Raw genomic sequence first — 20,891 nt, forward strand, 5'->3', positions numbered from 1 at the left:
AGCTCAAGGCTAACACTCTACCACTAGAGCCACAGCACCACTTCTGGATTTTTCTGCATATGTGGTGCTGAGAATCAAACCCAGGGCCTCATGCATGCAAGGCAAGCACTCTATTGTTGAGCTCCTTTCCCAGTCCCATGTGTGAAAGTTTTTTAAGTAGTGATTTTAAGATAATGAATGCTGCTAAAATTTATATGTTTCTCTAGTCCATTTTGATACTAGATATCTATACCTCACTCATAAATAAAGTAATCACAGAAAATAATATTTAAGATAGCCATTATACCACACTAAACCAATTATGGAAAATGTTGCACTATATATCCTTGTCTGATTAAGAAACACAATATCTTCTGTATGTGTTTAATAACAGGTTCAATGATTTTTCACTATCTGGAGCATGATTGACTTCCTCAATCAGCATCATCAGAAGCATCATCCTTTGCATTAATAATTGCAGGTATCATCTATTCAGAATTTAGTGCGTTTTTTTTTACTGGGTTTTGTTCTAAGGGCTTTGTTGTTTCATTATAGAATGCTTGTTGACACAAAATTTCTGAAAATTATGCTTGTCTCTTCTATGGCTATGGTTAGAAAAGCTAATGATTCTATAGAAGCTTCTAATTATTGTGAGAAAAATTACCTGAGAGGCTGTTATTAATTATGTAAAGATAATTACATTAGTTGTCTCTGGGGACAGGGTATAGGAGATATTTGGTGGGCTGACAAATAAGCCCACTGCTGTCAGTTTCAGAGCTTTCACTGTGGAAGAAGACCAATTTATCTGGGATTCAAGGAAGCTAATGGGAAAAACAGTCCAGTTCAGATTCTGTTTCATTTTGAATTCACTGTTATAGATGGTTTGATAATCCTACTCGTGTGTATTTGTAAGAAATTCATGTAAAAATGTACTGAAAGGGAAATTGTGGCTAATACTTCAGGCCTTAAACTAAGATTGGATGGTAAGCATGTGAATGGTTAGGACTGAAAGACCACCAAGGGCCACTATTAGAATTACAGAGAGATCTAAATCAGCAAAGATTCTGTCATTTTGGAAACCACCTTCATGCATACATCATTTTAGTTAATAGTCAGGAAGTCGCTAAGGAAATATTATTGTCCCCTGTTTAGATATGAGAAATGTGAGGTTAAAGGAGGAATAACATAGTATTCAGTGATTATTATTATTTACAGAATTCCATCCCAGCCTGATGTAAAGCCTATGCCCTTTATAATGTTGCTAATAGTTCAACATAAGTAACATTTCTGACAATTATGTCATGCACTGTGCTACATGTTTTCAAAAGAAGATCATGCAAAATCTAAGCATGTATAATCAAATAACAAGCTCTGTAAGTAGATTTTATACCATATAATATTAAATCTACTTGATGGATGCTCCTTGTTTCTTTCTGAAAGTTGTATGAAGGACAAATGTTAATTGTATATTCTATAATGTTATCTTAAGATCATTAAGGTTGTGATTTTATTAGGTGGCTGTTACAAATTTCAAATGCATTAATACTGTATTCCCTATTTTGAAATGTGACCTCTAACCCTGAAATTTTTAAGGTTTCCAGTTTTATAATGACATCAAGTGCTTATGTGCTTGAAGTTATGATAAGATTGAAGTAATTGAACTTTAGACTTCATCCATAGTTAATACTCATTAACTATTTACAACATAATATATAACAGTAAGGGAATGTTTGCCAAAGTACTGTGGAATAAAAAGAAGCCCATGTAAATGAACAAAATTAAACCTTTTAAAAGAATATGAATGCAAAAATAACTCAATAACATTAGCCATTCAACATTATTATATTTAGGAATCAAAAATTCATTATATTATTCTACATAAGATTTCAAAGGTCTGCTCTGACATTGAATGTAAGATATAAATCAATGAATGAGATATATAAGTATATTGATATCATGTATAAATAAAAAGGTAATTCTTTTAAAATAAAGGAGATAACTGAAAAATTAGTAAGAACATTTTAATTTAATGATAGATCATTTTCAATTTGGAAAATGGTATTTATAGAATGCTAACACTGTTGGAAGACAATTGTCCATGAGTCTCTCACATTTCCTCTCTCCATACATGAAAGGATATATTAACTTCCCCTTTTGTCCCAGACTTTTACTTTCCAGTATAGATAAATAGCAAACATGAAAACAGACGATGGCTTCCTTTACAATAGGGATAACTTAATTATACTGTATAATAAAGACAGTGTCTCAATCTAAAGGTCAAACAAGTTAGTTTACAACCCATTAGGAAAGATCTGAGTTTCTTAGGCACAGGCTTCCTTAGCTGTAATGTAAACCCATTTTTCATGTATTATCTACCCAGACTTCTTTTTTAATTCAGTAAATAGCTCTACAGACAAGTATAGCCAACCTGAATAGTCAATTCTATGTAACACTTGCTTCTTAGTATTATCCTGTCTCTCTAGTCACTCCCCCCAAATAAGTATAACACCTTTTACAACAGAGATAAAAAATTAACTCCCAAAGGGAGTTTCCTATCAACTTGCTTATATTTTATCAATTCACTTCTATAGTTGCAAATACTGCCCCTAGATAACTTCTTACAGAATTTCCACTGGAGCTCAGGTAATGCCTTCACTCTCACAATCTCATGAAATCTCACCCCTGTCCTTACTCACTCTATGTTCCTTCTCTCAGAGTGTTACTAGGCCTTCCATGACCTCCCTTACAGCAAAATCACATCTCTTCCAGTGACAATTCTTGAACGTATTTCTTATATTCTCATTCTCCACTGCAGAGAAAATGAGCATTACTAAATAATCATTGCCATTATTATCATTATTATTTGATTGGAAACAGAGTAATTTTGTAGCCTCTTTCATATACACATGTTTAGATTCTCTATAGTGGTTTTACCAAGGAAATATTTCTGTCTATATCTGCTACACTAACCAAACAAAATGATGAAAACATTTAGATGTTATAGAAATGTAGTTATTAGAATTTAAGAAATATAAACCTATTTTAATATCTTCCTTCCAAATCTCTATATTCATGACGAATGTTTTCTATTATTAGAACCTTACAAGTGTCATCTACTGGAAGACTCAGTAGGCAAAATGAAAACCACCCTTAGACCCATTTTGTTTCTCACCTCTACTCTAAACACAGTGATGGCAGAGAGGACTCAGAGGCTTTTGTGCCTGACTCTGCTTAGGTATAAATCAGTTACTAGATACAAACACACTTGAAACAACTACAAAGGTAGTAGATTTGTAGTGAGAAATGCATATGAGAGCAAACTATTGTCATTATAAGGGTCTTTTAGATTTCTTTAAATCAATACCTTCAAGAGAGTCAGACAAAAGTGTATGTTTTCGCTGCCTACATAGCAAAGTTCTGTGACACTCTCTGGCACACTAGGTGCTAAATAAGGAATGATTGGCATGTCACATTTCGATTGCACATGCATTGTTAATTAACCTGAGAACAAAAACAAAATGGACAAGAGAAATAGAGAAAATTGAACGGGCTAAGGTTTACAAGAAAAAAAAATGCCAAATGTAATTCTATTTTTTTAACTTTCAGAGTAGAAATGAACAATGATCTTACTGAAAAATAATATCCGAAATGGGCTCAAAGTAATGCGGTAGGAAAAATCACTCCATAGACATCATTAACATATTAAAATTTAATCTTAAATATTATAGAAAAGGACTTACGTACATATCCAGATTTTAACCTCAATAGAATTCTCAAGTAGAAACCCTATTTTCTCTAGTATCTAAAGACTGATTAAAATCTCATGGGATATTTACTAGATTTTCTTTGTCTATGGAGATATTTTTCATTTTTCTTCAGTGAACAATGGTTTCCATAAGTGAGAATTAGTCGACTTTTTCTCCACTTCTTGAGGATTTGTGACAGAAACTATGAGCCTCTGACAGAAACACAGGGAAGCACAAAGAATGGTAGCTTATTTTCCACCTGTTATTAAATAAAGAGTTTATAAATGATAATGACAGACACACTATAGGAAGCCTTTCATTTTAGAATTATGTTTAAATCTCACCATGAAGACCTTCTCAGAAGCATTTTTTAAGGACCAGAGACATAGTTGCCTAGCAAACACAAGGTCCTTATTTCAATCACTAGTACCACTAAAGCTAAGCAAAACAAAGCAAAATTATATAAAACATCTTCAGAAAATATATGAATTCGACATGACCCTGCTTTAGTCTTCTTGTTATGGGGAATTCAAACTTTCTCCCATTGAATTTACATATTGAAAGAAAATACATGCAGAATAGAATAATTGCTATCAGTCTGTAATGAAAGTGTGAAATGCATGAAATTGTGTACCAAGCATGTACACATATAAAAACCACCTAGACTGTATTCTTCATCTCAGTGATAGAAATGGAAGAGTTATGCATAATTTTGTGAATTCAGCAGATGTAGTAGTTTGGAGGAAATATATACGAATATCTAGGTTTGAATGAATACTTCAGAGAAATAATAAATCACTCAGTATCCCTGGGCTCCACCTGTCTTTGCTCAGGCCATTTTCTCAATTCAACTACTAAGTGAAAATATGTTTGTCTCCTTGGACAGACAGGAAAGTTGAAAACATGAAATAGTTTAGATTTTGTTAACATACACCTATTTTAGACTAAACATTTTTTAGACAGAAATAAATTATAGTGCTCAGAGAATGTTTGGAAATATTAAAAACATCTTTACACTAATAGACCTGTTTAAGTTTTATTTTCTCACTTTTAGCACAAATCACAGACTAGAACATAATAATTGATGCATGTCCTTTCATCCTATGAGGATACAGAAAGAATGAGAATGATATCCAACGTATAAAAGTACTACTCTCTTTCAGAAAACTAAGTATTTGTTGGAAAAAATTACAAATAACGCTTTAATAACTATGAAATATAAAAGCAAATTTCAAAGCAGGCATAGTGAAAACATGGTTTGAACTGAGTTTCTCACACCCAGGTTAGGCTCAAACCTTGACCCTCAGGATCTCATCTTCTTGAGTACCTAGGATAGCAGGTTTGAGCCACCAACACATGGCTGACACAAGTGTTTGTTGGCACAACTCTTTAGAAAATAACCTTGGCTAAATATACTGTTTTATTTTATGCTCAGGAATAAAAAACCAGGCAGTGATGTTGTCATTTTGTCCTGATAGAGACCCCTTGTGTTTTCAAGAACTAAAGTTCTCAGTGGGAAAAATAGTGTGCTACTTAGTTTAATGTTGGGATCTTAATTTGAGTCCTATATGTTTCTATTTAAACTTTGTATGGAAAAGCCAAGGGAGGATGAAATTCTAACTTCTTCAGGGCACCTTTACCCCATCTACACTCACTGATAGAAACTTAAATGAAAAGATTGATAAAAATGGAATGCAGGTGGCAAAGGACATAGCTAGCAAGATCAATAGAAAGGCCACAGATTGGGAGAAGATCTTCACTAGCCATACAACAGACAAGGGTCTCATATATAAAATATACTTGGAACTCAAAAAATTAAATCCCCCAACAACAAATCCTCAAAGAAACAACTGCCCAATAAATAAGTGGGTTAAAAACTTAAAGAGAAACTTCTCTGAAGAAGAAAGAAGGACGGCCAATAGACACATGAAGAAATGCTCAACATCCCTAGCCATAAAAGAAATGCAAATCAAAAAAACATTGAGATACCACTTCACTCCAGTTAGAATGGCAAAAATCAAGAACTCTAACAACAACAGATGCTGGAGAGGATGTGGACAGAAGGGAACCTTACTTCATTGTTGGTGGGAATGTAAACTTGTTCAACCACTTTAGAAAGAAGTATGGAGGTTCCTCAAAAGACTTCACATAGAGCTCCCCTATGACCCAGCAATCCCACTTTTGGGCATTTACCCAAATGTTTACAAACAAGACCACACTAAAGCTACCAGCACAACTATGTTTATTGCAGCATTATTTACCATAGCTAAGCTATGGAACCAACCCAGATGCCCCTCAGTAGATGAATGGATCAAGAAAATGTGGTATATATACACAACGGAATTCTATGCCTCCATCAGAAAGATTGATATTGCCCCATTTGTTAGGAAATGGAAAGACTTGGAAAAAATTATATTAAGTGAAGTAAGCCAGGCCCAAAGAAACATAGGTCCCATGGTTTCCCTTATTTGCAATATCTAGTATATGTATGAGTCAAGCGGAAAATGTCAGATAATGTGATGTTAGGAAAATGAACCCTTAGATATGTATTTTAATGTTTTTTTCTTTCATGCATTTGTTTCTAACGCATTTATAAGATTATCTCTTTGTTGCTTTGTATGTCCCTCCCCCATAGTATAACCACTGCTTTCACTATATTTGATGTCAGTATAACTTGTGGAGGAGATGGGGAAAACAAGTCGTTTAAGGATACAGGTGGACCTGTTGCAACAATGAGAAGTACAAGTTGTCATGTCCAAAATGAGCTTTACAATGTTAGTAGGGGGACAGGGGGGGAAGAGGGGGAGGATTGGGTGGGGGGGGAGGCTGGGAAGGGATGTGAAGGGTAAACAAAGGAGGAGGCTGCAATGCTTGATAAGAAATGTACGCATTATCCTGCCCATGTAATTGTAACCCCTCTGTATAGTATGTTCACAAAAAAATAAAATTAAATTAAAAAAAATGGAATACAGGATCAATATTTCTCTAAATGATTCATAGCTTGAAATTGGCTTCTCCTTCCTCCCTGCCCCAGAGAAAAAGGAAGGAAAAAATAAAAATAAATAAATAAAGCTCTGTTCATTTGTTAAGTTTTTTTTGAAAAAAAAAAAAACTTAGTTGGGACTTAATGTAAACTATGATCTCTATCTCTTTTTTGAAGTTATTTTTATTTGAAAATACCTAAAGCAGAGAGGTATTGGTTAAATAAGCCAGGCAAAGAGTGCGCTTCCTTTTGGACAATGTTACCATTTCCCTTGCCCCTCTCACTTGTTAATTTTTTTTTTAATTTAATTTAATTTTATTTGTGAACATACTGTACAGAAGAGTTACAGTTACATGGGCAGGATAATGCGTACATTTCTTACCAAGCATTGCAGCCTCCTCCTTTGTTTACCCTTCACATCCCTTCCCAGCCTCCCCCCTCTCCCCCTAATCCCACTTGTTAATTTTTAAGTGAAAAAAATAACTATGACTATAAGTCCCTGTCTCATCACCTTCCATCTTTCCTTAATGTCTATAAAACTGTCTTTTATTTTATTTTCATTTTTGTGGCAGCCACGAGGCTTGAACTCAGGACCTGTGGTTGTCTCTGACCTTTTTTGTCCAAGTTTAGTGCTCTACCACTTGAGCCATAGCTCCACCTCTGGCTTTTTTGGTGGCTAAATGGAGTTAATGAATCTCATGGACTTTGCTGCTGGTTTTGAAGCTGTAATTCTTAGATCTCAGCCTCCTGAGTAGGATTCTAGGCATGATCCACAAGTACCCAGCTATTTTTCATTATTACTAAATTAATTTTGTGTTATCTTTAAATAGTTACACAAAGGAGTTTCCATTCTGCATGTCAATTCATGGGCACAACACATCTTGACCAGTGTCATTCTTCCTCTCATCAATTGCAAGCCTACCTTATACCCCTCAAGTTATCTAGTTCCATTTTAACACTCGCACATTGAGAATTATGACTGCACATGTACCTGCCAGTCTGTGTCTCTTCCATTCATTAGACCTATTCTAGTATTAGCATGTAATTATAAGGGCCTAAGAACAGAGTGAAAAGTCATTGTTGTTTGATGTGCTAAAATGGTGCTAACAAAATATTCAAGATACCTTAGGTTTGATAATGTTTCTGGTCAGTCACAATCTTGCTTGGCATCATAAAGATTGCCTTGTAAAACTATTGGAAGCAACCAAATTCATTTCAGATTTATGAGATGTAATGTAATCTAAGAAATCATTACTAAGGACAAAATATTTCAAAGGTATCAGTCCTTTGAACTTCTAGAAGCATTAGCTTTGTCACCACTTGACATCTTAGCAGCAATGGAGCATGGTTTCTCGTATGAAAGATTATAGGCTACAAACTCCCTATTGTTCAAATCATGAGAAAAAGGCCATTCCTCATAGATGTTAGCAAATTATCTTTCTCAATGAAATATGACCTTGAAAGGACAGAAGAGCTGTGCAATGTGTGTAAGTATGTGGGGTCACAAGGTAAATTGCCTAAGATTAAAGTGAGGTTATACCAGTAATAGATAACATTATGCAAGTATGTGTGCCAGCTATAAATATATTGCAGCAGCTCCAAATGTACAAGAGTTTCTTTGCTTTAAGATACTAGACCTTAGTAAGATGGTAGTATATGTCTAAAGTCTCAGCCATGTAGGAGATGGTAACAAACAGATCAATGTTTGTCTATAAATCTGGGTGAAAATTAGTAGGAACCTTACTTAAAACAAACTAAGAAATGAAAAGACAGGCAGACAGAGATGGAGAGAGGGAGAACAGGGAGAGAGAGGGAAAAGAGAAGAAGAGGAAAGATGGGGAGGAGGAAAGTAAGGAGGGCATAGTTCAAATGGTTGAGTGCTTACTGAGCAATCAAAAGATACGGAGTTCAATCCTTAGTACCACAAAAAAACCCCACCTAGATAGTAGTCCATGTATACTTTCATTTTAGTATAGCTCAGGTCAAGTCAGACTCTGTCAGTAATAGATTAAGGACCTTTTGTCACTGTATTTTTGTCTTTCTTGGTGAGTTTTTGCTTGGTTATTTTTGTCTGGGCTCCTACAACATGACTGTCCACAACACTTGGGGGTGACTTTTCCCTTGGACACTGGCTAAGACCAAGTCTGACTCACGACATCCCAGCCATCACTGAATGGGGTTTGAATCAGAGTTGGAATGTGAGAATGACGCACTCACCATTTCTTCCTTCTTTGGGTCTGTTGCCTCAGCCCCGGAGGTACTAAAGGATCCTTCCTTCTTCTCTTCCTCTTCTCCATCTCTCCTTTCCTTCCTTCCTTCCTTCCTTCCTTCCTACCTTCCTTCCTTCCTCCCTCCGTCCCTTTCTTCCTCCCTCCGTCCCTTTCTCTCTTCCTTTCTTCCTTCCTCTCTTTTATTCTCTTCCTCCTTTGCACTCTAGCTGTTTGTTTTCATTATATTCACAAACTGTTTAAATACCTCTGCACGAGGTTATCTACCAGTCATCCTTCTTTTGACTCTTTATCTAATTTTCATGGGAGCTAGGATAACATAAGAATGATTTAAGCAAGATGCAGCAAGTAACGATGACAATGACAATAGTTGTGTCTTAATAGAGCATTTTTGAAGCTTAGGCGATCCTCTGCAATCATTTTAGAATAAGATTTCTCACAATAAACATATAATGATATTAGAAGTTGTTTTTAGTACAGTATTTGTAATACACTGTTTGTAAAGATTAATCTTACTGTTATAAAAACAGTCTGAGGTCAATTTACTTAACAATATGTTTACTATAATACGTTGTACAGAAACTCCCTACCGTTACTTCATTGTGATTGAATGAAACTTCATGTTGACTGATGGGTTATTTTCATACCTCTTCCACCCCATCTTCCTACTTCTGGTAAGCTCAAATCTACTCTTTGAAATGCTTGAATCATATAAATGGTATCATACAGCACCTGTCTATCTGTTCCTGGCTATAATATGTTCTTTTCTTATCCTTTATATTCACTTTAAGTCAGTTCAGATGTTATACTTCAAGTTCAGAAAGGTTGAAAGTTAAAGATATCTTCATTTCTTGTTACTGGCTTGAAGCTCATCTAGCATTTCTTACTGGTATATTATTTCCAGTGGGCAGAGATCTCAATTCAGGCCCTCTTCATTCAAACACTATGTGCTTTCCATTCAGAAACTAAATATGTGCGTACACTGAATGAGTCAGTACTTCCACACACACATACACACTTGGCCTCCAGTGCTCCATTTGGGCCCTCGGGTATGAAATCACAGCCCATGCTGGAGGAAATACAACCTGTGTCAGCTTATGATCCAAATTCAGCTTCAAATTGAGATCAAGAGGGTAAAAATCTCTCTCTCTCACTTCCCCCCTCATCATCCCCCCCCCCCCCGCCTCTCCTTGCAAATAAATGGAACAATGGCTTTCTCAAGATTAACTTCTAAATATGCTGAAGATGGAGAAACTTGATAAACAGGCAAATCAAGTTTCCACTTGCTAATTTTAAATGTAAGTATCAGGCAACTGCTCTAATATTGCTGTAAAATGCTGTAGCCTATTATACAAGCTAAGTCCTCAAAAATTCAGTTTATTGAAAACAACAGCAACAAAGACAGCACCTCTGTGTCCTATCTTGGGGTTCATTTTGCTTAGCATCATCTTTTATGGTCATATGTGCATAGCTTTTAACCTTTTCTACTTGGCTGGGAAGATTATCCTAGACGTATACTAGTTATTGCAAATAAGGGAAAACTATGGGACTATGTTTCTTTGGGCCAAGCTTACTTCACTTAACATAATTTTTAATATTAGATCTTTTATTTTTGTAGCCACCTATATCATGTGAAACTTTGGTGAAATAAAGTTGTTTATGTTTTCCTCTTGCTAACCTATCTTTGATTACAGAAGTATAGGCTGTGATCATTAGGATAAATGGGAACAAGTATCACATTTTCCTGTGGCTACATTCTCTGTAATGTCGACATTAATGCCTTTCTCTTATTCTGGTTCTGGTGATGTGATATGTAGTCTGAGTTAAAAAAAAAAAAACATTTAATTGCACATAAAATAAGGTAATGCTGCCTAACCCTTAAAAACTCATTAGTCATTGAATAAATCATTACATCTGCTGTTTTTGCCTTCCTTGACATCTATCAAAGCCATGGACATCCACACCCCACACACAAAGAGAGAAAGAGAGAGTGAAAGAGAGAGAGTAGAGAGGGACTATATATTGTGACACACAAAATGTTGACATACAGAATTACAGAATCTACAGAATAAAAGCTCTCTTTAATGAAAGACCATTAATAAAAACAATATTCACAATAGCTGAGATGTGGAATCAACCAGGGTACCCAACACTGGATTAAGAAAATGTGGTATACCTACATAATGAGGTATTACTGAATTGTTAAAAAGAGTGGAATCCTATAATTTTCATCAGTATAGGTGGAAGTTAAGGATCCTGGGTTAGTGAAATAAGTCAGAACAGAAAAACAAACATATACAGGCTGTTCTCTCTCATTTGTGGATGTTAACAGAAATGCTGAATAGAAAATATAGTAGAGACTACTGAAGACTGAATAGGCTGGAGAAGAGAGACAAAGGAAGAGTATATAACAGATACCAAAATACAGTTAGACTGAGGTAGTAAATTCCAGAGTTTTTTTGTATAGTAGACCATAATCTGTTATATACTTTATTAATTACTACAGGAAAAGATCCTGAAGGCTACAAATACAAAGTAATGATGAGAATATGTAAGGTCTATTACTCTATATTTAATCCATATATATTGTATTGAATACCACATTGTCGCTAAAATAACAACACTCATTATGTATTAACAAGTTTACTTTGAAATATGCAAGTGGATAGGAATGCTTTCTATATTGATTTAATCACTATATATATAGATATACATGTATCAAATGATGACACTGTGCCTCAAGTATTTTTTAAATCAAAATGTAGTAGTAGTAGTAGTAAATTAATTCTAAAAGCTCTTTAATCCAGTCTTTAACCCATAATTGTGCTCTGTCTCTTTTATACTCAGATATGTAAATAAAAATATAGAAACACACATATACCCATATATACATAAATATCATATACATATGTCTACAATGGTGCTGGTGCCCAAGCTGGTTTCCTATTCACTGGGCAGTCACCTTTATCTTGCCTCAGTAGCCTGAATAGAAGGGACTACACTATCATGCTTGGCTTTACACCTCTCTTGGTTAGCTGCTAAAAAAACATAATTTCCCATTTCCATAAGTGTAAGAAATATAACTATAGAATAACCTGAATTCATATGCAAATATTTTCCATATATAGGAATTTGAAAATAAAGTGTGACAGCTTTCAGAAAACATTGTTATTGTTATGTACTTATGGAGTCCCAGGGGCAGAAATGATCAGAGGATATCATCAATTAGTGCTAGGATGATGAACTAATAGGGATTACAACAAGCACTTTTCCAATGCATGTATAGAATCACTAATTGTTATAAATACAAACTATCTATCTGACCATTTGGAATTTTTTTATATTCTGATCTGTCTTCCTATGGAAAAATTTAGACAAAAATAGCTAAACTCAATGTATGCTTTGAAAGTATTATTATATTTGGAGTGTGATGTATGTATATGGGAGAGAGAGAGAGAGAGAGAGAGAGAGGGAGAGAAAAATGTCCTGGGGATTTAACTCGGTCTGACGATATCCCTTAGCTTCTTTTGTTCAAGGCTATTACTATACCACTTGAGCCACAGCTCTACTTCTGCCTTTTTTGGTAGTTAAGTGGAAGTAAAAGTCTCACAGATTTTCCTGCCCAGACTGGCTTTGAACCATGATCCTTAGATCTCAGCCTCCTGGGTAGCTAGGATTATAGGCATGAGCCACTGGCACTTGGCTTAAGCAGAGTATTGTGTTTTCAATTTCTGGCTGACCTTTTCCACACATAATATATTTTTTCCTGAACTCCTAGGTGATTCTGAAGTATGAATTTCCTTACATGCTCACCCTAAGTGCCAAATATAATTATAGGAAAGTTAATCTTTATAGAATTGTCTTTAAAACATGCAAAATAATTAAAATTCTTTTACAACTTTTATAATTAAAAAATCCATACATGACAATTTTAAGTTCAAGAATAAAATCTCCTGCTTATTATTAGAAAACACCTAAAATGTGGACTGTGGAATGTCATATTTTATCTTTTTAAAAAATTTCTAGGTTTTAAGTATTAAGAACACAAAAATAATGACAAGCTATACTAAGTATTAGTGATTCTAATATAGTTTATGTCTTGATACAAAGAAGAACTAATTTATTCATTGTTGAGATTGTAATTATAAAGCGAAGAAACTTACCTGCATTTTGTATGCTGGTTCCTGGGAGTGACATATAGGAAATTTCACATTCCTGAGAGACACTGATGTCATCTACAGCAATGGTAGCATTTGATGACCAAACTGTAGCTTCTAAAATTAACTACAATTATAGAAAGATATCATTGTGAATAATCTTTCACAAAGGTAGAGTCTCACAATCTTTTCCTTCTGTGAAAGAATTTATTTACACGTATGCCCTTTTCCAAGCTAATTTTACAAAATTGTTTTGATCATAACATTCAAATTATAAATTTGGAAAGTCAAAACTGCTTTGACAGCATCTCATGTAACGGAAATATCTTAGGTAACCTTGTTTCAAGTAAAAGCTATAACATTCATCACTAGTGAAGGGCTTTCTTCCCATTGGAGCCATTAATGGTTATATGCATGTAAAATGAGCTCTTTGGGGTAATCAACTGTGTGGCTCACAACTCAATTTAATTGAAGTATGAATTCATTTGTAATAGATTGGCTGGAATTAGTGCTTCATTTCCATTTCAGAATATTTGAATATGTATATATATATATTATGTGTACATCTACAGAAACTTACTAGGGGAAAGTACACAATCATTAGCCACATACAGTGGTTAATCATATTCATCTGCACTTCGTGGCATCTGGTTAAATATAATTTATTCTAACAATTTGAATAATGACTGATATAATTTGCTTTCTTTCCTGTTAACCATTCACAGTTTAATGCTGTTGTTCCACCAAAAGATAGAGTAATAGAGAGAAATAGATTGAGATTATTTATGGGGCTTTCAGGTACTACCTGGCAGAATACAATGATATTAAATACAGTATTTCAGAAGTCACTCTCACTTCCTTTGCTTTTCTGTGTGAAAGCTAGCTGTAAGGAATTTGATCTACCTTTCCTTCAGTTAAGTCATAAGACCCCCCATGTGATATGTCCTACCCTATTCCTGGAGGAAAGGAATCCTACACAGAGAGGCCAAGAAACATCTGAAAAGAGACTCTGTTAAGTTCCTATTGATATATTACCCATAGGTTACATTTCTTGTTTCCCATCATACTGAGTAGATATAACTGTCTATTCTTCTTTGAACCTAAAAATAAAAATAGAAGTTTCCCTAAGTCTACCATATCTAATGGCCCATGTTTCAGTAAGCAAACCTTTTTCTACTTTGCTCTTGATAATCAGAGTCATGACTACTGTGGTGGTAAGGAAAGGTACTAATTTTTTCTGCTACACTTGGTTTACTACATTAACAACTAAACTGTATTTTAAGTGTTATCTAATATGTAAGTATAATATAATAAAATAATCAAAGGGAAACAATCCAGCTCTTCTGCCAACAATACAGTACTGAAAGTTGAAAACACATTTTATGGATAGGCAATAATAAACCACAACTATAATTGATACCCAAGATTTTTCCTCAAAAAAAAAAAACTGAGTTAACAATCAAAGCAAAGAGATGTGCAAGATATGACATGTTTAGAAAACTTTGAAAGAGTGCTATGGAAGTATTTTAAGAGAACATGGGCTGGGAAGGTTGCTCAGTGGTACAGTGCTTGTCTTGCATGAATGAGACCCTGAGTTCCATTCCTCAGCACCACATAAGCAGAAAAAGCCAGAAGTGGCACTGTGGCTCAAGTGGTAGAGCACTAGCTTTGAGCTGAAGAGCTGAGGGACAGCGCCCAGGCCCAGAGTTCAGGCCCACGACCAAGAACAACAACAACAAAAAACAGAATAACCAAGGCATCAGGTAACAGATTGAATCAAGTACATGGATCTCATAATCTTTGTAGAGACCATCTGAGTGACATGTGAAATAGCATAAGCTTTGCATTTACATAAGACACAAGTTGCTACACACCGGGAGACATGAACTACAATGTTTACTTCAAAGCTAGTTTGACAGGAAATGATTAGAAACACATATGCATCTATAAATAAATGGTGATGCACACATGCCCATTAAAATTCTGTTTATGTGCTAATATGGAAAGACCTTAATCATGTATTTTTTGGTTGAAAAGTATGTTGCAGGAAAAAAAATAGACTATTACTTAGGCTGCAAACCTAGAGTAATTGAGATTCCTAGACATATGCAGTACATGTATAAAGCATTCAATTAATAGAAAAGGTACTGCAAGGAAAAATAACTGAGAATAACTTGAAGATAAGGCTGGCCATATTTGCAAATTTTAATATTGCATATAGAAACATTATACTTAATTGTACAATTCTGACTAAAGCTTGCTTCTATAAAATCTTGGACAAAGTTTTGATTTTATACAAGAGATAAAAAATTATTATATAAGATTTAGAAAAAGATGTACAAGCATTATATTTATAAATAGATTTTTTTCAATGTCAATTAGTAATTATAATTTGAATAGCTTCACCTTTGAAAGAATTCTCCCTTTAGTCATTACTGTAGTACACCCTGAGTATAAGTCAAAGAATTGCTTAATTCTTCAGATTCATTAGATAAGCATTTATTGACTAGCATATGTGGTATTCTCAAAGAAAAGCTAAAGATATTTTAGAGGTACTCTCTATGCCTCTGGAAGGAGATGAAGTAGAACTATAAGACAAACCTTATTGAGAACTTCATACACAATGAAATTCTATTCTTCCATCAAAAAGAATGATATTGTACCATTCACAAGGAAATGGAAAGACTTGAAAAAAATTATATTAAGTAAGCCAGACCCAAAGAAACATCGGCTGAATGTTTTCTCTCATTTGTTGTAACTAGAATGTGCCTATAAATCTACAAGTAAACACACTGGATATTAAAAGCAAAAAAATATATCTGGACATGATAAATTATACAGGTCTCTAGACATTCACACAGTGAGACCAAAGGAGGATAATCTTAAGGGAGAATCACAAAGGCTCAATAGCCATGTGCTATTAAAATGCTATTAAAATAGCCATGTGCTATGTAAAATGGCATTTATCAAAATGAACTACAAGAAACGGACCAAGAGGATTTTTTCCCTTTGTTGCTGTTTTGTTTTCTATACCTTTTGCCTTGTTTGTAAGTTTATTTGTTTTGGAGACAGTAAGGAGTAGCATAGAAATAGATTGTATTTACATAAGACACATGTTGCTGCACACAGGGAGACATGGACTGCAATGTTTACAATGGTTTTGACAGCAAATGACTAGAAACATACGCCTCTATAAATAAATGGTTACAAGAAATATTTCATATGGACAGAGTCAAAACTTCATTTTATAATATCTCATTTAATTTTTATATTAAATGTAAATATATTGCCCTAAGAAAAACTACTTTTCAAGATCTTTCTTATTTTGTTTTATTCAATAACGTTGCATAAAATATCCAGAGCAAATTATTTTCTTGCTTTGACAAATTAAGACTCATCTTGTTTACAATTAAGCAGCTGATTTCTAATCTGCCTAAGAGCTTTCCCAGAAATATACTCTCCTGGCAAATTTACATATCTTGTAAAGCAACAACACAAATAAGAATACATATTAATACAGAAGAAAATAGAAACATGGTAAAAAGAAAAAAATGAAATGGTGCTTTTGAAGAATGATATGAATATCAAGAATAAGAGCAATTGTCAGCTTTTATTTAGCACTTACTGTTGCAGGATGCATTCACCTGTTTTAATCTTCATTTTAAAGTGAAAGAAATTTAGAGAATAGAAGTAATTGGCTGAAAGTTACATCTCTAGAAAAAAAACAAATGTAACTTGAGCTATTGTTGATCATACTAAGTAGGCTTGATGCATCCCCATAATTTATAAAGACATAACTGATCCCTACCAGATGTTGCTTACCAGAGCTACCTGCAAAACAAGCTATAACAAAGCCCTAGATAAACAAGACTGAAGATACAGCAACTTTACAGAAACTAGAACAACTTTGACTTTTGTATTATAAATCTTCTCCACTGAATTTTCAAATAGTGTCAGAAAATTGTTATTGATATTTATCATTGATGCTGATAAAGCATGAATAGTATACCATTGTGGAAAATTTCACAAATGAACCATTTTAACATGAATTCAGATACAATTATAGATAAGTGGAAACTGGCAGAAAATAGACCAATTTGGAATCAATGGGTAGCATTCAGAAAATCAATTTTAGGTACTAACACTGAGGACAAAAGGAGAAAAAAAATCACAAAATTAAAAGAATACAGTTATGAGAAAAGCTGAGCACGCAAGTTTGACATGAGCAGAGGAAGTTCAAACAGAAAGGATAATAACATTAATTATTTGACTTAAATTCTTCAATAACACCCTGATGATGAAAAAATATTGCAATGTTGTTAATCTTCTTATTGAATAAACCATAGCTAATCCTTTGCCAGCAGGAATAATGACATCTTACTAACTAGTAAGATTTTCAAAGAAACTAAAAGCAATTTGTACTCTAATGGTCTCCAATCGACAGTAAATGGACAACACTGACTGAATTTCATGGCCAAGTGGAAATACAGGTGGCCACATAGTCAGCTGTCTTTCTTTGTTTCAGTATTTAGATTGTACTGGATTAATGTATATAAATATATTTAGAGCTTAGTTACAATGAAGTGATAGCCAGAACATGCTTAAGGTCACCTTTTTTTTTTGTCAGTTGTGGGGCCTGAGCTCTGGGCCTGGGCGCTGTCCCTCAGCTCTTCAGCTCAAGGCTAGTGCTCTACCACTTGAGCCATAGCACCACTTTTGGCTTTTTTTTTACTTATGTGGTGCTAAAGAATCAAACCCAAGGCCTCATGCATGAGAGGCAAGCACTCTACCACTAAGCCACTTCCCAGCCTGTGAAGCTGCATCTTTATAAGCAAGCAAACATTAATAACTAAACAAAATGTTAATATGTGGGTAAATATATACTCATTTATGTATTTACTATTGGCTGGAAATAGTTAAATATCTGCATTTATGTATTAACATAATTTTTATATTATCTATGTGTATATATCTACATGCAAACACATGCATGTTCTGTGTATCTATTTCGATTTTGGATTCCTGTAAGAATGTTAACAAAAGTCCACAATTCCTTATCTAAAGTCTTTAGGTAGTTCAGAGTTGAGAATGTTAATGGAAAAGTAATAGTGTTTATTGCATGATACCTGCAGGGAGATGCAGGAGAGAAAACTCATAGGAATTAATTTTCTATTCCTACTATTTCTTTTTATTTATTTATTTAGGTTTTTTTTTTTTTTTTTGGTGGTCATGGGGCTTGAACTCTGGTCCTGGGTGCTGTCACTCAGCTCTTCAGCTCAAGGTGAGTGCTCTACCACTTGAACCACAGTGCCACTTCTGGTTTTCTGAGTGGTTTATTGGTGATAAGAGTCCCATGCACTTTCCTGCCAGGGCTGACTTTGAAACATGATCCTAAGATCTCAGCCTCCAGAGTAGCTAGGATTACAGGCATGAGCCAACAGCACCCATCTCCTCCTACTTCTTTATAGAGCTGAAGTGAGAGTGTTGTTACTTATCCCTTACTCTTCCCAATAGTAAGAATAGTATTCAACTGGTTATATTTGAAGAATGTGCTAGGCATTCTCAACTCATCCCCTTTTTCCATTCCAAGTTTCCTACTAGGATCTTACAGGTAGATGTGCATTCTATCCTATCTCTATAATGAAACAAAAGATTGCCATATAGCGAGAGACCTATATTTCTCCAACAGAGTCAGCTGCTATCTGGGAAAAGCTATTTATAATGAGGTCAAATATTATTTTGAATATATAGCTATAGATCATAAAGGCATCTAAACCTCTAACATTCTTTCTCCGTTTATTTATACATTTATCTCAATTCAGAAATGAGGACAAGATCAGATGTGCTGTTCACCAAGAACTTTAAGCCCCAACAGTCAGTCCACATGGACAGAAGAGAGAAAAGCACAGGATTACGCTCCTTATAATCAAACACTTGACCTTGAACTCAGGATCCAGAGCTCATCTGTACAACCATCTATAACTGTAATCTCTTCAATACTCAGATTTCCCTTAAATACTGCTATTTTATCATAACTGTAGATCACACAGGTTATGACAGAGTAGTAATTGGAACAATCATTTAATTATCTATTGTTTTCTTCTCTTATTTATCAAGACAGTCACAGCAAAGATGAATTAAAAATTCCTCATGCTAATGAATAGAAGAATATGATACAATAGGATTAAAATGTAAATATGATCAAACTCAGATTTTTTTCATTCATCATAGTATATTATAGTCTCTTACAGAAAAAATAACTTCTCTTGGGAAAAAAAATCATTAAAATGATTCTTCTGTCTGTCATCCTACTTAATGTTTATCTTCATTATTTTCCTACTTTTCATACCCAAGTCAAAATAGCCTCTCTGCTCATCCCTAATTATTAATAATGAATAAATGATTTAGATGTTATTTATTGTATGAAAAGATTATCATCTATCTACCTATATATATATTATGTAGCAGAAGATATCTCTCTATATATTATATATTATATATTTATATCAATATATATTATATATATTATACAGAGAGATATCTTTTGCTAAGTCGTATTAATATTTTACATGCTTACCTGAAACGGCAGAGATTCTCCACCTTCTATACAGAGATCAATTTTTGCTTGACTCCAGTCAGATTCAGAGAATCCTATGACTTCCCCTTGCTTTTGCAAATTGCCATCTAGTGATGTTCTTGTGAAAACAGAGAGATATGCATGCTCAGACAAATGATACCAAAACCGCACCTATTGGAAGAAGGTTTTGAATGATGAAAACATTCAATTTGTCTCTCTACATCTCTTTTACATTTTCTGTCATGTAAAATATGAATCACAACTTTGCAGGTACATTAATGCTCTTAGTTCTTCCATCCTCCAAGTACCCAATACAGAAAATGCTAATATTTCTTTGTTTTCATATTTCTTTCTTACGTATGGGTCAAGGCAGTAATGAAAAGTATCATTGTTAACACATGCCAAAATAGTGTCTATATAAGCCAGACAGTTGGGAACAGGTATTTGTCCACTTAGTTGTGGACAGTACCACTCTGATTCCAATGACATTTCCTAAGATCCTTCTCTCCAGCCTTTCACAAACCTAGGATGTCTGTGTTATGGTTCAACATTTCAAAGTTAGGTAAAGCTAAATATATTGGCAATTATATATTCCTTTGCTACATTAAAAATAAAAGCAAGAAAAGGTGTTCCTGAAAACTTGTTTTCTCAGAAAAAGAAAATTTATAATCAATATTATTGATTAGTATCAAATAACTTAGGGATTCATAAGATAGTATTCATCATCTATTATTTAAGCCAAGTAAGAAAATATTCTTGGGAGGCTAGGAAGTCTGTCATTTTACTTCCCACTTATCCTTAATAATGGTATAATCGAAACATTTCATGGCTTAACCATACAATGAAAAGACTATAAAAAGAGGATTATTTCTGTTGCTGTCAGCAGTAGCCCAACATGAAATTCAGCACTCATGTATTCTACCAATAGTTACCCAACATGTACTAAGTTGTTGGTTCTATCCGAAGTAAAAATTAATTCCTTCAATGGGATATGTCAACAAAAGTTCAACAAAAAAAAACTCAAATATACCTAAGCTGTTCTTACTTTTTATTTTCATGTAGAGAATCCCAAGGATGTAAGGAAAAAATATAAAGAATAGCCCAGTGCTGGTGGCTCACACCTGTAATCCTAGCTACTCAGGAGGCTGTGATCTGAAGATCGCAGTTCAAAGACAGCCCAGGCAGGAAAATCCGTGAGACTCTTATCTCCAAATAACCACC

General features: G+C 34.2%; 1 protein-coding gene across 1 annotated transcript in view; it reads right to left on the reverse strand.

The window, feature by feature from the left end:
* Positions 1-20,891, reverse strand: part of Malrd1 (MAM and LDL receptor class A domain containing 1) — a 462,193-nt gene that overhangs the window by 361,435 nt on the left and 79,867 nt on the right. The window contains exons 13-14 of the mRNA XM_042686149.1: positions 19,671-19,841; positions 13,100-13,220 (exon numbers count right to left, since the gene is read on the reverse strand). Of these exons, the coding sequence (XP_042542083.1) occupies positions 13,100-13,220; positions 19,671-19,841 (292 nt within the window). The remainder of the gene's footprint in view (positions 1-13,099; positions 13,221-19,670; positions 19,842-20,891) is intronic.

The sequence above is a fragment of the Dipodomys spectabilis genome, unplaced genomic scaffold, assembly GCF_019054845.1.
Source record: "Dipodomys spectabilis isolate Male_0828 unplaced genomic scaffold, ASM1905484v1 ptg000096l, whole genome shotgun sequence".
Classification (NCBI taxonomy): Eukaryota; Metazoa; Chordata; class Mammalia; order Rodentia; family Heteromyidae; genus Dipodomys; species Dipodomys spectabilis.